Source organism: Mugil cephalus, chromosome 1, assembly GCF_022458985.1.
Source record: "Mugil cephalus isolate CIBA_MC_2020 chromosome 1, CIBA_Mcephalus_1.1, whole genome shotgun sequence".
NCBI lineage: Eukaryota > Metazoa > Chordata > Actinopteri > Mugiliformes > Mugilidae > Mugil > Mugil cephalus.
In genome coordinates, this window is record NC_061770.1 from 47852215 (window position 1) to 47869644 (window position 17430).

The 17430-nt window shown below is 46.6% G+C and overlaps 2 protein-coding genes across 9 annotated transcripts in view; both read left to right on the forward strand.

The window, feature by feature from the left end:
• The first annotated feature begins 1215 nt into the window (after nt 1–1215).
• On the forward strand, nt 1216–12858 carry rbm14b (RNA binding motif protein 14b). Of its 8 annotated transcripts, none has more exons than XR_007110991.1 (6): nt 1217–1700; nt 4529–4881; nt 5198–6266; nt 6540–9255; nt 9732–9843; nt 10014–12858. XR_007110991.1 is itself a non-coding variant. In XM_047571544.1 (4 exons), the coding sequence occupies exons 2-4, from the start codon at nt 4533–4535 to the stop codon at nt 6859–6861; spliced, it is 1740 nt and encodes a 579-aa protein (XP_047427500.1). In that variant the 5' UTR covers nt 1216–1611; nt 4529–4532; the 3' UTR covers nt 6862–12858. The 8 variants fall into 8 exon arrangements, 3 of the variants coding, with proteins under 3 accessions (XP_047427500.1, XP_047427492.1, XP_047427528.1); XR_007110992.1 differs by having other exon boundaries at nt 10598–12858; XR_007110989.1 differs by having other exon boundaries at nt 6540–9843.
• Nucleotides 12859–13449: 591 nt separating this feature from the next.
• The window catches only part of actn3b (actinin alpha 3b), a 29366-nt gene continuing 25385 nt past the window's right edge, over nt 13450–17430 (forward strand). The window contains exon 1 of the mRNA XM_047603988.1: nt 13450–13828. Within this exon, the coding sequence (XP_047459944.1) occupies nt 13694–13828 (135 nt within the window). The 5' untranslated portion in view covers nt 13450–13693. The remainder of the gene's footprint in view (nt 13829–17430) is intronic.

Sequence of the window (17430 nt, forward strand, 5' to 3'; positions counted from 1 at the left end):
GAACGCGGACAGGGAGAGTCAAATTCCATCCCAAGTGAAAGGGCAGGAGGGAGGGGAGGGGTTGTTACAGGATCATGTGCTCAGCTGTTTTTTCAACATGGCGTTTAAGTGTAGAGTTTCTACATCGCTGCTTCCAACTTTACGGCTTTGAGGAAGAGTCAACTTTTTTTTCCCCCTTTTATTATTGTTTATGAGAAATGAAATGTGATGCTCTCAGAATACTTCCTCATGAAGATATCAGTGTTGGGACATAACGTGTTGGAAGTGTTGCGTTTTTCCAACCCCCCCCTCTAAATTGAACATCTGTCTTGCTCGGCTGACGCCTCGATAAATTTACTGAATTCCCCCGCCGGTCGTTTTCCGTTCCCGTGTCAGGCCAGCGTTTGTTGTAAATTCATCTTTTTTTATTTAGACTGCCTGAAAACATCAAAAAACAAAACAAAAAAATAAACAACGTTAAAACTAAGGCAGCACGCCACATTGGTGTTCCTGAAAATGTTTTACTTTGGAAAATCTGCTGGTGGGATTTCAAGTTCCTGATAAAAAACTAAACTCCTCGCCGCTCATTTAGGAGCTGAAATACTACAGTTTATTTATATTATATATCGATTTCATTGTGTGCAGTGACAGTAAAGTTCTTCTTCTACTTGGATGAGTGACGACACGTCTCCAAGGCAACCGAACAAGTCCAGTTGGCGTGGTTACGGCCTTGTTTTGGATGTGCCATGACCTGGGTGACCAAGAACCTACGAGGACATAGTGCCAGGAAAGCGTCCATGTCCAGTTTATAATGTCCTAAATTTAATTCATTTTATTTCCTTTAAGAGAAGACACAACTGTACTGGTCCCAAGGCAAGACAGTGCAAAAATATAAGTTAGATAACATAAATAAATAAATAAAATGTATTACGGTAGTAAATGCACAGGCCCTCTGTGGTGTCTGGAAACAAGATGTTGTTAGTGAGGGACCTCTGGGTCCTGTGGGTTCAGGGGATTGGTCTCTGTTGACCACCCCACAGGTAGGATCTAGTGGTTTTAGAGGGCCAGGTCAACACCTTGTGCCATTCTTTCTGATTTTTGAGCTGCTCCTAAACCGTTTTTGTGTGTGTCAGGCCGCATCCTGCTGGGGATGTCTGCTTTACGGAACATCCGTAAAAGCCTCAACTCCCCCATAGCAAGCACTGAGGCAATGGCGATAAAGGAAATATTAAAAAGAAGAGGAGCAGAACTCGGCCGAAGAAAAAAAAATCTTCATCTCTGCGTCTGAGTGACTAGTGTGTGTGTGTGTGTGTGTGTGTGTTTTAATGAGCAGACGACCTCTTTAATTGAAGTCAGTCACTTGTTGCCGGAGTTCCCATCGGAGGAACCGTCCTCTCTGAGGTCGCCCGTAGCGGCCGCGCTGCGTTAAACAACCTCGGTGTCTCCGTGGCCCCGTGCGTGTGCTCGCCTGGTCTGTGACGAGTGTCTTTCGGTGAGGACTGAGCATCATCCTCTGGCTGCAGCAGCCCCAGCCCCAGCCCCAGCCCTCCCCCTCTGCAGCCTCTCTCCACCAGTATGCCCGACGCTCAAACGGAAGCAGGCGCTACCATTTTGAAATACAGCACCGCTTAGGTAAGATGGTAGATCCTTTTATTTAATCGCCCCCTGTTTTTTTTTTTTTTTTCGTCTGCAGCATTATTCTCATCTGAGCCGCATGAGAGGTAATTAAATCCACTTCGCCTTAAAGCTCGGCTGCTTTTTTAATGGGGGGATGCGTGAGATTATTAGGTCGGTGGTGTTGTTGTTGCACGGGACCCACTCGGTGTTACACTGTATTCATTCCTGTGCTGAGGGGGGGAAAAAACAAAACGTGATTGTTGCTACACTGTAGCCTAATAAGAGGAATCTAACGCGCGGGGTGTTGGGTGTTCGTCACCGATGTCTGTGTTTTTAAGTGATTAGTTTTAATAATCTGCCTTCGTGTGTGTTTTACGCGTTTTCGACTGGCGATCGACCCGACAAGCATCCAGTCTCCATTCACATTTTACTGCAATCGTAGGCAACGCGTGTGCAGGCGATCAACTTAACGTGTGTCCTTTGGTCCCGTTTTTTAAAAACGTGTATTTTCTTTTCTCCTGTAAATGACCCGAGTGGTAAAAATGTGTTGACTCAGCGTCGTGCTGCGTCATCAGAAAAGCAGCTTCCCCCCCGGTTATGCCTCAAATGAACTGTGTTCAATGCAGCGGCCATATGGAAACGGGGTATACTAGAACACACACATGTAATATGTATGTATGTATGTATGTATGTGTGTGTGTGCGTGTGTACATGTGGAAGCAGATCACATGCATCTGTTTGGTTTCTATGAGCCACACCAGGAAGAGGGTACGTTTAGGAGCCTGTTGGAGTCTAAGCAAACACACAAACAAAAAAATACAAATGTCACTCTCATCTGGTGGTTTTGTTTCATGTTCCCCTTTTGGTTTGCCTCTAACCTAAAATTTGGGAAGAGGAAATGTGCTCGTGGACCTGTAGAAACGCTCTTTTGTTTTACCTCTAGGTTCAGAAACTGACTTAAGGCAGCCTTTTCAACAGAAATGCATCAAAAGTCTTCTTATCACCATGGATACGGCCTGAAAGGCCTAGCCTAAAGGTGTGGGAAGATGAAAAGTGTTTACGAAATTGCAGTTTGACCTGTAGATTTAGAGTCTGCTTTGAAACAGACTCAAGATAACCGCCAGCACTTTGAAAACCTTATTATTAGTGCAACGTTTTTCTCCCACCATGAAAGTTGAGGAGGAGGAAATGAGCTCGCCGGCCTGTAGAAACACTCTAGTGTTTCTACAGGCCGGCGAGCTCTGGGAACTGGCTGAAAGAAGCTTTATCAACCCTGAAGCATCGTTATTAACCGTAAAGGTCTTGTTATTAGTTAGTTGTGGAAGACATAAAATTCACGTCTTGTGAATACTATCGGCACAGCCTAACACGACGACAAACAAGTGTCAACTTCTAGAAACACTTTACAGACTGATCTGAAACCGACTTTTCAACGCCGATCACACATCGGTCGCTGTTCTTGAAAATCGTAGTATCAGTATGAGTGCGACGTTGGTGTCCAACCGTAAAAGTCTTGGACCAGGAAATGTGCTCAGCAACTTGTAGAAACACTTTTGACATCCAGGTTTAGGAACAGGTTTAAGGCTGTCTTCATTATTAATCTGAAACAGTCTTCTCATCGCTCTGAGTGCAGTCTGAAGGGCCAATTTGCGAAAATGTGTTTAGCAGTTTATAGAAAGGCTTGATTTTTCTATAGATTTACTGGCTGATATGAAACATATCAAACTTTTCAATCTAGATGTGCCGATAAAGTCTTATTATCATTATGAAGTTCTGGAGGAAGAGGAGGAGATGATTTGTTCCTCAACCTGTAGAAAAAGAAACTTGTGTGTTTGACCTCTAGATGAAGAAACCGATTTAAGGCAACCCTTTTCAACAGTAATGCAGTCTTCTTATCACTACGAATGCAGTCTGCGTGACAAAGCATAAAAATCTGAGAAGGCGACAAGTGTTTACCAACTCATAGTATGACCTGTAGATATAGAGTCTGTTTGAAGGTTTCCAACACGAAGGGATCAGTCTGTATCATAAAACTCCCATGAATGCAAAGTGAGTGGTCAACCATAAAGTTTGTGAAGAGGGAATCTGGTGACTAACCAATAGAAACATTCACAGTTGAAACCAATTTAAGATTTCAGCACAAATTTATCACTCTGCATGATAAATATCTTTCTCCGGTGGTTAGAAATGCAGCATGAATCCAAAAAAAAAAAAAACGTGCTTTTTCTCGGAGTTATTGTTGCAGAATGCTCTGTTTGCCAGCCTGCTGTGTATGAGTGTGACTCATTGCAGCATGGGTAATCACAGTCGGGCTTTCAAGCGAACAGTCCAAGTCTTTAAGACCTCCTTCAGATACTGAGAATGTTTCGCTGTTATTTACTTACATAATGTGTCCATCTGCTTAATCTCACTTTATATGCGGGCAGCTCTCATGCAAATGTGCCGTTTTGCGTGGTATTTCATTTGTAAACCTGAATTTGAATTTGACACTGTGGCTTCTTAAGAGTAGGTGTTCAACTGTTTTGTGAAAGCTTGATTGTGATTTGCATCTGGTATTAGCGCGCTTTATCGCTGGCTCTTCCGTTTATCAGTTAATCTGCTGTGTCACTGCATAATAAACACAAGTTTCATGTTGGAGGAATGGAGCAAGTCTCGTTTTTAAATCCGGAGCAAACAGCACCCTTCCCCCCACAGGCATTTCTGAGCCCTGAAGGAAAAGCTAAATAGCCGGGTAGACTGTGTACAGCAGTCCACCCCTATATTAAGACAATTGCACTCCAGTACTTCCTTCTCCTTGTCAGACAAACATAAAGGCAGGGGTGTTGCTTTGTGCTCGCCCCATAGCGGTTACATCCAGGACAGCTGATGGTTGTACTGTGCAGTTAATCTTCCTCACAATAGCCAAGCACATCCCTCTTCTGTTTCTCTGCAGCGCCATGGACAAAAGCCACACAGTGAAGCTCTTTGTGGGCAACCTGGCGTTGGACACCACCCAGGAGGAGCTGTCAGCCATCTTCGAACCGTACGGCCAGGTGGTCAGTTGCAGCGTGCTGCGGCAGTTCGCCTTCGTGCATCTGCAGGGCGAGGGGGCCGCGGAGCGGGCCATCCGCGAGCTCAATGGGAGGGAGTTTCGTGGTCGGAATCTGGTGGTTGAGGAGTCGAGGGGGAGGCCGTTGCACTCCACCAAGGTGTTTGTGGGTAATCTAAGTGGCATGTGCACCACGGAGGACCTGCAGCAGTTGTTCCAGACATTTGGGAAGGTTCTCGAGTGCGACAAAGTCAAAGGTAAGCGAAGAACCTAGTATCATTTGTTTTGAAATGCTTGTGGATCTAGGTCATAGATAAGGTTACGAAGGTAAGAGGTTGTATTTTGCAGTCAAATTCTAGTTATTGCCGGGAGTGTCTGTAGCAGAGTCTCACGGCGAGATATGTCCTGATACAACAGGGCAAAGTTCACAGCTTAGAGAGAAAGATAATGCCCCTGTTGTAAAGACAGTCAAGGTGCTTTCCTTTGGCGCAATTCATATTTTCATGTAGAAGTAGTAAATGCTCGTGGCAATGCCACTGTGATCCTAATTGTTGTCCCTGCGCTCAATGACAGCCAGGCATTCCTCTTCCGTAGGCTATGCCTTTGTTCACATGGAAAACAAGGAAGATGCTCTCCAGGCGATTGAAGCCCTTCATGGCACCTCCTTCAAGGGCCGTCCCCTGTCTGTAGAGCTGTCAAAGGTCCAGCCCAGCAAACAGGCCCCTACAGGGAAAATTCCATGCGTTAACTGCGGGAAGCAGGGCCACTATGCTGGAGAATGCCCTGTGGGGAAGCCTTCTCTGGAGCAGTACCAGAGCCAGGCAGCGGTCCTGGCTGCTGCCGCCGCCGCGGCCGCCGGCCTGCCTCTTCAAGTCCAGCAAAGCGTGCACAATTCAGTCTACAACACCTCCACCTTTGATCCCACATACGCTGCTCTCACAGGGATTACCACTGGCACACGCACTGATGGAAACCCTGTGAATCCAGCTGTTTATGGTGCCCTCGCCAGTCAGGTGTACGGCGCAAACGTTGCCAATCAGCTATATGGATCGGTGGCCAATCAGGCAGCTCTGACATCGGGCGCCACACAAGTGTATAGCTCAGTGACGCCCAATATCTACGGCCAGATGGCCGCATCCCCAGCAGCTGCCGCTGCTGCAGCCGCCGCCGCTGCGTACTCGACTCCAGTTTACACCCCAACTATGGCCAACCCCCCCGTCTACCTGACTGCTGCTCATGGATTAGAAATGCCGACCGCAGCGGCCGCAGTCAACCCTGCTTACACTGTAGCTCAGGCAATTTACGGCGCGGCCACACCAGCCTACGCTCACATAAGCGCAATGGGAGCGGCGGACCCTACCACGGCCCTCTTTGAGGCTGCCAGGCAGGCGCATTACTTTGCCCAGGGCCAGCAGGTTGTGGCCGAGCAGCAGTCAGCGGCTGCCGCGGCAGCAGCAGCGGCCGTGGCGAAGTCTGGCGAGAGGGACCGCAGTCCCCTACGGAGGTCAGCACCTCTGCTACCAGACCCCGTGATGAAGCCATTCATGTACCAGAGGGCCAAGCCACGTCGGCCGCTGCTCCCCACGCCAGCTGGCCGAGCAGCCGAAGAGGCGGTTGAAGCTGCGGAGGACCCCATGGCCAGGTAGGCCATCTGTGATTCTGTTAACCATCAGCTAAGCAGCACCTATGGAGTGTTGCCAGAAAGTGTTGATCTTCAGTTTCTCCGCAGCTTTTAAACTATTTACCTTGAGGAGTCTGTTTACTTTCGGCCATGCTTTAGCCAACATGTAGCCACGTTTGTCATGGCTGATGTATTTTCCAAGGTCTTCTTGGCACCAACACTCCTGTGTTACTTTCATTGTGTCTTCTTACCTCAACTGAATCCTCCCTATTTCCTCCTGTTGTCTCGCCTTAGATATTATGCGGAGTACTACCAGCAGCTGCAGCAGTACCCCCAGTTCCAGTATGCCTACCCGCCGCCGAACACAGTGACCGCCATCCCTGGCATGCCGGGAGTGCAGGCCATGCCGGGGGTCCCAGCTGTACCCACGATATCTGCCCAGCCGGTCGCTACGTTGGACGCCCTCAGGCCAGTGGTCCCCACCGCTGCGGCAGTGGCAGCCGCCATGGCTGCGCCCAGGGTGTATGAGCCGCCGTTGCCGCCGCCCACGCGCAAGGAGGCCATCCTCCGCCGCCCCGAACTCTCCCTTCACACGCCTGAGCCCCCCTTCCGATAGTCGCACACACCTACCTGCCCCTCTTCCCTCTTTACCCCGAACCCCATCACCCCTCCCTCTTCCTCCCCAAACTTGACCACCATACAGCAGCTGTATGTATGTATGTTTGTGTGTGCGTGTGTGCGCGCGTGTGTGTGTGTCTGGGGCTCTAAGTGTGGGCTGGGCTTTGAAACTGGGGGCTCTTTGGTTTAATAACCTGCTTCATGAGGGACTTGATCAGCTAACCTTGGTCCAGTTTGCACACACACAGTGCAGCCATGAAAGTGAGGCTCTCATCTGTTTTATGGGCATTCTTTGTGCTTCTCAGTTTTACTTTTTTATTGTGCCAGTCTCACACTTGTGCCAGTATTAGGCTGACCGAGTCAGTCATCTCACATGCCTTTATTTCCGCAACCCAGTTATGATTTTCTGAGGCCAAATCTACGACAAACGACATCAGCCATCCTACTTAGGCCTAGATGATCAGTTAGGGCAGCTAATTTGAAACCTTTTTTGCCTTATGTTGAAGAGTTTATAATGTGACCGGATGGGAAGACAGTGGCTGCATTGCAATGTGTCCCAACAGAACCAAGGTTGATGTGTTTTGGGGGAGGCGGGGGGGGGGGGTTGTCTGTCTTGAATGCGTTGTGGATGCGTGTGATCAGGTGAGATGTGCGGGCTCTTGACCTTCAGCGCACAAACGCAGCAGCTACGACTGCGCCATGCTGAAACGACGACAACAAAAAAAATAAATAACGTAAAGCACACATATACGTACTGTAATGTATGTTCAGATCTCTCCTTGGCCCCCCCTTTTTTTCTGAGTCCCTTCCCCCACCTTTAACCACAACCCTGAAAGACACTGCTTCACCTCTTTCTCCTTCTAACTACAGCTGCCTACCTCTGACAGTAAATTTCAGCGCAGATTCTGTTCTGTACTATATTCTTCTATTCTTTTCACCCACTCAGCAGTTTCTGCTCCTCGCAAAGGTACGGGGTCAGCTTTTTAGGGAGGGAGGAGGCAGATTTTAATGACTTTTTTGTAGATATGCTGTACAGTATAAAGTCCTCCTTCATTTCCAGAGGCCTTTTAGAAAAAAAAAAAAAATAATAATAATAAATAGCGCATATGTTTTGTTTGTGTTGGTGTAGTTTACATGTTATGTGAGTCAGCCTGGGATGTAATGAACTGTAAATGGAAAACAAACCCATGTGTGACTACTGAATGAGCTGTTTACAAAGGAGCTTTAAATTGCATCCTGTCAGAAATCATGATCAAATGTGACCAGCTCAGTTATGTGCCTATAAGCCTTGAAGTGAAGTGCATTAAGCGGAGGGATCTCCCATTTTAAGTGCTTTCGACATTACTTTTTAATCATTTCAAGGAGGGGCGGCAGGAGCCCTCCGGAGCTTAGTACCCAGAAGGCCACGAGTAGTGAAGCTTTCTTGGACTCGCACTCCTGCGTTAGATTTGTTTCACGTCGTATGTTGTTTTCTTTGTTTTTTTTTAAAATAAGCCACAAACCGAGGTTCACAATTAGCCGCTGGTTTTAAGCAGAAACGATAGTGATAGCACCAATGAAGCGAGAGATGGGGCAGTGTCTTCCAGTTGCCACAAGTATCCTCCTTTTATCCTCTAAATACCACGACCTGCTTTAGACTGGAGTTGCAAAAACTTTTCTTTTTTTTTTTTTCTTTCTGTCTGTTGTAGTTTAATTGATGGCTCTTATAGGTGGAGGTGCCACACCCGGGCAGTCGGCATAGCAACCTAGTCCCGAGTGGCAAACTCCACCTATCTAGTTCTACAATTAAAACAATCACTTGAGTTTTTTGCAACTGCTATTTGACAGCGGTCTGATGCACACGGAGACCCCCTGAAATCACCCTACTGCCTCGTTGTTTGCCCCCTCCCTCCCTCCCTCCTCCCCTTCCTCCTCCTCCTCCTCCTCCTCCTCCTCCTGTGGTTTTTAGTGGTTAAGTGACTTTTGCATCTCACAGTGTAATCTTTCTGTGTCGTATATACAAACACATACCAGTTGCATCCTTTGTAGAATTATGTGGTTTGCGAAATGTCTTGTTTGCCATGTTTGAGATCGTATTTTTTAGAGAAGTATTTTCATTTTGCCTTCTTCTTTTTTTTTTTTTAAGAAAAGACAAAAGGTTAAAAAACGGAATCGGCATGCTTTTTATTGAGAATATGTATACTCTAAACCTTATTATAATAAAGAATGTTTGGCTGACTACTACTGTGGTTAAAGAAAGAAAAGGGTTTGGGCATTTCCCCTTATTCTTGTTTATGTTGTTCTTCTCCACTATCTGTTTCTCTTGTGTAAAATGACCACCAGACCCATTTGACTGGGGACCCAGGGGGAGACAGGTGTAGATGCTGGCCCAGCTTTGCTCTCTTTGGTCAGGGTAAGTGCGGGTTGGTGCTCCTTTCTCTCTCCAGCTTCTCAAACGCTCCGCAAACCAAATGCGTCTTTGAAGGGGTTCGAACAAATGAATTCCAGCACTTAATTCTGGCTTGGAGGCGCCTGACGCGGCCCCCCGCAAATTGATTTTCACGCAGACACGGCCTCACGCACCGAGTGAAATTGCACCGAGAGCTGGGGAGAGGCACACAGATAGAATGGCTGCGGGTGCATTTTGATCTGTGGAGCAGCCTTGTTCCTGGGGGTTGATGGGTGTGCGTCTGGTCTGGTCTGGTCTCTCTCCCTGCTGCACCAAACTTCCTCCCTCTCCGTGTGTCTCTATGTCCACTCTGCTCTCAGAAATGCATGTGTGATAATCTGTGACTCTGCCGCAAAAAAAAAAAAAAAAAGAAGCAAAAAAAAAAAAAAAAAAAGCCCCACGACAGTCCAGCTCTGAACTAACTATCTCAACTGAATTAGGTCACCGTGCCACCTGGAACGGCCAGCGTGCAGTCGTGCGTGAGCCATGGGGACGACTTTTAGCGCGACGCCACCGCAGTGGGAACTTGTTCTCTCTCTCTTCACCACCAAGGTAAATGAAAAAAAAAAAAAAAGCAACAACAGCAAAAGAAAAAAAAAAACATAAAAGCACTGACCTCTCCTCTCCCCACCTGCCGCCCCTCCTTTGACTGCGCCTTGCCCAAACACTCCTCCCCCTCCTCTCCTCTGCCATCACCACCTCCCCTTCTCCCCCCCCTCCAGTCCGTAACTCCTCCTCCTCCTCCTCCTCCTCCTCCTCCTGCTCTGCTGAAATGGCAGTGTCACACCTGCAGCCTTGGGCTTCTCCTCGGTGGGGGTGGGCAAGGGTGGGGTTGGGTTTAGGACCCCCCTCCGCTGGACTTGAGTCCTGTCCCGCATCAGCACACAAGGCGGCCGACGGTTCCCTCTCTGTCCTGCTGGTGACTAAGTGTGATAAGAGTGTGGCTGTGATAAAAAGAGAGCATCTTGTGTGGGATTTTTCATTGATTGGTGAGGCTTGGCACATTCGGTCACACCCCCGCCCTTCCCTTTGCCCGCTGGTCCTCTCCACCGCCGTATTCGCCGCCCTCCTTCCCTCCCTCCCCCCTTCCTTCCCTCCCTTCCCCCCTACCTTCCCTCCTCCTCCCTGTCCTATATTGTCCCCATGCGCCTCCTCTCTCGCCGTCCACACACACACACACTGCGCTTCCCCCCCTCCCGCCCGCCGCCACCGCCGCCGCCACCTCGGATCTGGGTTCGTGGCTCGGACTCAACTTCCCAGAACCACCCACCTGACCCAAACTCCCCATCCTCCTTTGTTACCGTAGAGGCCTGGGCGTTGCCAACGGACAGTGTATGTGTGGTGGCCCGTCGCCGGACTCAGTAACCCGTGACACAGGGAGACTTCCGTGTCGGACAAGTCGCTTTGCTAAAACTTGTGGCGTTGCAGCAAGCGGCTGTGGAAGGGTTTAAGTGGAAAAAAAAAAAAACAACCTCAGACTATAGGGGTTAAGCAGCTGCTTACATTTGGGTCGCTCACTGCCCGTGTGCCAATCAGAAACGTCCTATAAGATGGGCTCCGATGTGGGGCCAATCTGACCTGTAGATTCTCATCAGTCTCAGGATTCCTATAGGACTTTTCTGGTACGGCAGCTCTGTTCCTCTATTTCTGGGATCAGCTGGACCGGTTGGATATGTTGTGACTTGTATGTGTTCTCACCTGCTTGTTCTGAGACAGAGGGCTTAAACCTGACACACAATCGATCCCACACTCACTGTCTTTCGGTATGAGTTGTCTGGCATTTGCTCCGACAGCCTTCAGGGCGCGATGGAGGCGAAGACGGCGTCGCCTTCTGTATGCCTAACAAACAAAGGGAAGGGAGACGGGAGGTGGAGGGGAATGGATAGATGGGTTGATTATAAGGTGAGCTGGTAATGAAAGGGTTCTGTGTTTAGGCTGCTCCCCTAACCATGCCTTTCTGATCTTGGAGGACCCTATAATGTTGATTTTCAAAATCTTAAATCCGCTTAATATTCATCTACCAAAGGGCAAAAAAAAAAAATCCTACCAAGCTGGATTCGCATTTGCAAAGCAGTGCAGCGTGATTTGCATGCGGTTGGGAGATTCGGTGCAACCACATCCCAGTTTTATTACAGCTGCAGAATGAGTAGGGGAAAAGAGGAAAAAAAAAAAGCACCAGCCTCAGCCTCCATGATCAGGGCACACGGTGCTCCAGTTATTCCCCCTGCAGCCATCTCATCCTCCCGCTCCACTCTTCCTCACTTAAAGGCTTCCTCTGGTGCTTGTGAGCCTGGGCTTCCCGTGCTTTGGGTGAATGCAGCCACGCATCTCTAAAACCCCTTCTCTGAATTCACAGTTGCGCTGTATTGACGGCCAAAAGCTCCCTGCAGCCTCCTCTCTCCCACCACTTCCTAACCCATACTCCCCCACCCCTTGCCTTCTGTGGTTCGGACAGACGAAGAATTCAAATAGTCTACACACACGCGCACACACTCACATCCTTGTATTGTGTTGTTTTGACGGGATCCTGCAGGTAACAGCTGTTTTTCTGCAGCAGATATCAGCTGAGGTGCACAAGTGCGTGCGTCTGGAATACAGCCCACTCCGGTTAGCACAACTCATTTAGACCACATTGCCTTTTGAGTTTGCGAGCTGAGATTCTGCAGGTTTAATCGAAGTGACGCTCCTAGGTCTTCTAGCACAGATGCCAATTACAGATGCTCATCCTTTCTTCGGGTGAAGACACCAACGGTGGTCTTCACCCTAAACATTACCTCATGTTGAGGAGGGCGAGACAATACGAACTCCTGCAGAATGCAGCGCAGTTCAATACTGCGTCGCTGCAAGGATTATTTACACCTCCAAGCAGCTCACAATGTTCAGTAGATGTTGAAAAGCACACAGGCTTTGACTATTTTCTCTTTTTCTCTTGTTATGCGCTGAGTTCTTCTGGTGTATTGGCTTGCAATACATTGGTGAGGTGTTCAAGTTATTTTGTCCACCCCCTGTTTTTGTGTTTAATAGCCACCAGTGGCCAAATCTGTCTGATTCTGTGGTCCATTCATTATATATATATTATAAAAAACAATCACATATTGGCATCAGTATTTACGGTTATCAGCCATTTCATTTCATCGCACAAGAATAAACCTAATAATGACCGCAAATAGTCGCACAGTAGCTACGCTTCTACAAGTAGGTTAATGGACCAACATCAGTGTAGTTAAATTAGATGCTTGATTAATTATGATGTAAATCGCTCTAGTTCCCAAAGATGACGAGGGTGACCGAATAATGTGTCATCTCCAGAGCACAGCAATCTGGATCCGCTCATTTCAAAGGGATTTGATCCGGCACAAAGCTGAATGTGAGCGGATTTTTTTTTTCTTTTTTTCTTTTTTTGTTGGTGAATGTTAGAGTCAACATGTTTACTGTGAATGACAAATCCTGATATAAACACATATTCTACTGTATGGTTGTGCATATACATATATATATAAATGCCTTTATAATCTGTATTTCTTAAAATGTTGCATGGACATCATAAATAAATTCGTTTTTTTCTCATATACGTTTCCTCATTTTTATTGCTAAATAGAATTTGTGTATAAACCAAACATACAGAAGGCCATTAGTACTGTATGCAGATACATTTTTTTTTTTTTTTGATACCTTATAGTTTATGATAAAGAATAGTTTAAATGGCAGATTTACCTGCAGCCTGATTTCAGAAGTGTGAATTAAGATGATCTGAGCTCATGTGAGATACTGTAGTCCAAGCACAGGGCTTCACTTTACCTGGGGCGGAGAGCTATATTCAGCAGGCAGGGCTTTCCAAAACCTCGTATAAACTGTGTTTTAATCCTCCAGACTGATTTTTAAATGTAGTTGTTTGATCTTGTTTTATTGGAGAGGCAGCCTGAAACTACAGAGGCCTGGGTTTGCCATTGGGGATCACTAACAGCAACAGGTGCATTACACAGACCATAAAAACTACTCTGGTGAGAGGAGGTCTAATTGACATACTTCTGCACCACTCACAGGCTGGCTTACCCTGCCAGCGGGAGACTACCCCGCCCTTCACACCTTTTTAGGGTCAGAACCCGATACCCAAGCTGTCGGTTCCCATACTTATTGGGGTGCGGTCACGTGTGCCACTTTTGACCAGGAAAGGAGCACCGGCCAGCAGGGTCTTCTGGTAGTGGGAGCACCACCTCCGCACAGGCACCTCGCACCAGTGGAGACTGGTCTCTGCAACCACTAACTGTCTCTCCCCCAGAAAGCGAGACCCTCGTCTCAAGGTGGTTCTTGCCCTCACGGCGTCATCGTCGTTTGTATTGCTGATTACTTTTTTCTCACCATAAGCTGAGGGGGACGCACGAGTCCTGACAGAGGCGGAAGGATGACAGCTGTCGAAACCCAAATGACATACAGCAACTCCTACACGATCCAACATGAGGAGACGTACATGACCCAAGAGGATGACTGGGACAGGGACCTGCTGCTGGATCCTGCCTGGGAGAAGCAGCAGAGGAAGGTAGGTTTAGATGTGGAGGCTCAGCAGCGCACTACGCTTGTGCCGCCGTGCGTAATTACGCACAGATTTACCCAAATGCACTCACAGTCACGCCGGTTTCGGTTTTTTTTTTTTTAATGCATTTTCACTCCTTAACTTGTCAACCCGGATTATTTTCAGAATCACTGTCCCCCTTCTAACGTGTCATGTCTAGAACAGCCCGGCTTGGAGCTGGGCATCTGCGCCTTAGCTGTCCTCGCACCTGGCACTTCAGTCCTGCTGGAAGCTGTGTGGGCAGATATTTTAGTCCGTGGAACTTCCTCAGTGTTGTCTTTCAGTTACCCCCGATTGCTTTGCAGACTGTCTAAATATAATACCACCCTCACCACTCCTTTGCCTACATGTACGTCTATCAGATACACACAAATTTAACAAAAAAATATTTTCAATGCTCTATCCCTGCATTTAGAAGCAAAACAAAACAAAAAACAAACAAAAAAGTTTATTTTTTCGTCTAATAAAAGGTCAGTATTACATTCAAATCGAAAATCGTAAATCATTACTTTTTTTTAATTATTATTATTTTTGCTGGATATTGTTGGCCAGTTTAAGCTAGCGTAGGGAGAAAGGACCCGTTGCCTAGGCGACAAGCCGGCCGACAGGTGCGTTTAGTGAGCGGCTATAGCTAAAAGCTAAAAGCTGACGCAGGTGACGTCTTCTGCTGCAAAACTGGAAGAGAAACATCATCCCGGAAATCAGAAAACAGTTTTCTAACTTATCTTTGCAATGTTCACTTGGTGCAAAGACTGTCCACTGCGATATATCAGCTGGGTGGACCGATATTTATCGTAATTAGCTGGTAGCTTAATGTTGCTAACCGGTCGCCATCTTGGATTTTCAAAGAAGTGACCGCCGTCTTCCTCCACTACGGAATTCTTGGAGCCCAAGCTGAAAATAGCAGCCAGGTAGATTACTTCTTTACGTCTAGAAGTACTATAAAGTTATAACTACTGTTATTAAGGTTAATGTTGATGGTATGTTAAGCCTAAACTTCCTATTATTCCCTTCTACATTCCTGTCAGCCATGTCTAATAAGTTAACACCATTAGCTCCCGTTGAAATAATAATTAGATAAGGATTCCGTCATTTTTACACTTTTAGAAGTTCTCATTGATAATTAGCCAGATGACATATCAGAATCACAAAGTTACACAAATTACAAGCAAAGTCAAAGTCCAGTTGTAGACACTTTTATTACATTTTAAAGGCACCTCAGTGCTGCAGTAAAGGTTGTGAGCTAAACCAATGTGGATGGAGGCCGGAAGAGGCTCTTTATATGAAAATAAAAAATAGACGTGAGGTATAAATATAGAAATGTACCCCATAAAACTTAAAAATGCTGTTCATGTGACACACAAGTATCCAGCTGTCATTTATGTTTGGCTGAACTTATGAGTCACAAGTGAAAAGAAAAGTCTTTGTTGCGCCACAGGTGTCATATTTTTTTTTTTACTGCAGATTAGCAGGAGAGTATTTTAGAAAACTCCTTTAAACAGAAGTATGAGGTTGTTAAAACACTGGGTTTAGCTAGCTTTCTACTTAGCTTTTTGTCTCATCCTTCATAAAAACTTAAAGTCATGGTTTTCTGCTTACTGCAATGGCACAGCCTAAACTTTACATGCCTTTCCTCGCGTACTTAATCTGATTTGATCTCATCTAATCTAATTTGCGTAACAGCATAGCACGGGGAACACAGCAGTCTTTAACGGGCATTTCCAGCTGCAGTGAATCTGCAGAATTGTTCCGTCAGTTTAAAATGTCCTCCACCTATCGAGCTGAAGCGCAGTGACAGGCTGAGAGACCTCAACAGATGGTACCAGGGAGAGAGAGAGGGAGACAGAGAGAGAGATGGCAAGGCTGGTAGATATACACCCCGGGTTGGTTTCACAGACCTACAAATAAACATCTTCCTAAAAATACTGCTCCGACGTCCTTCCCTCCCCCCAGCCCTCGTCTCTTCCTTTCTTTCGTCCGCTCCGTCTTTTTCCTGCGGTCACGTTGAGCGCTTCCCCCTTTGCCTTTTGTCTATTAGGAGAGTTGCTCTTTAATTTTGCCCCGTGCACCTGTTTAATCTTTTAAACGCAAGGCAACGTAATGGGCCTTGAAAAAAAAAAAGGGGAGCCTTACGTCTTCCCCCCCTCGGACTCCCGGGGGAGCAGGTCGCGGCACTCCGCTGCTCTTCTCGGCACGCACAATCTAGCTTAAGGAGCTGATATCAGCCCACAAATATAGTCGGCGCATCGTTTTGCAGTGTAATGAATGTGAAAGGGAAGCCGTGCAGCACCTGTTGTCGCTCCTAGCCTTGAGATTTCAGTGGAAAAAGATGCTCACCGCTTGACTCGGTAGTAAAAAAAAAGTGTTTGTCAACACACAGTGATGCCGAATCTGATACCAGACATTAGAACAAGTGTGTGGCCGGATGAGTGCGTGTCTGAATTATACATCCCGACACTGGTTTATATTTATCGTCAAGCATCTCTTGTAGATGGCGAAATAAATGATTCATGGCTTGATTTGGACGAGGAGTTTAATTTAATAGGAGCTGGCAAAAGCACCGCGTTAAGAGATCGCATCGGGTTAAATCCGTCGGAGGAAATGAGATATGAAAGAATGGAGCGCTGAAATCTGGTTGCGTCCTGTCCTGGCAATCTCCTTTCCTCAAAGCGAATATAATCCGAGAAATAAGAAGGGCTGCGTTGTCAGGCTGTGACGGGGGGGGATGCTTTCGTGAACCCTCGGAGCTTTATGATGTCCGCCTCGCAGAGTTTAGGCTGACGACTCGGAAAGAGAGCGGGCTGGAGGGGTCCCACTTGAGCACACTTGCGAAAAGTCATAAGTGGGTTCAGTAGGTGTTTAAAGATTAATGTAATACTGAACAGACCTCTATGAAAGTTGGAGGAGCTGTTAACCTAGTCAGTCCGATCTGCAGTTCATTTCCAGAGGTGTGTGAGCAGCGGTGTTAATGGCATTTATAGCCTAAGTGGAAAACGGTGTTATCATTCAACCAAGAACCTTGTGATCATTGTGCGTTTTTGAAGAAATATTTATTCCGTTCCAACAAATTTGCCTTTCCTGTATCCTCTGACATCTTGAGGCCTTAATTAATGTAAAAAAAAAAAAAAACTCTTTCATCAGTAACTTTTAAATTGAACCCAATCACCCACTTTGAGGTCTTGGATAAACAACAGGACGAGCAACTTTTTAATTTGAGCAACACTTTGAGCACTTAAATGAGTCCAGTGGCGGTAGATTAATGATGCATCTGCTTACAGCCTCTAAATGAATGAAATAGATAAAACAGTTCATTAAATAACCAGCAACCACATCCATTTCTCGGGCAGTTATTTTAAATATGATTCATGAATCCCATTAGCATCGGACAGAAACAACTAAAGACAGCTTAATTGTAGTTAATTCCATTCTCTGTTTTTCAAAAGAGGGAAATCAGTGCAACAAAAACATGTATAATATGCTGCCATTCGTATTAGTGTATGCCTGTTGTGCTTTACAGTTCAGTTATTTATCTAGTTAAATTCTCAATGAGACGGAACATTAAATTAGCA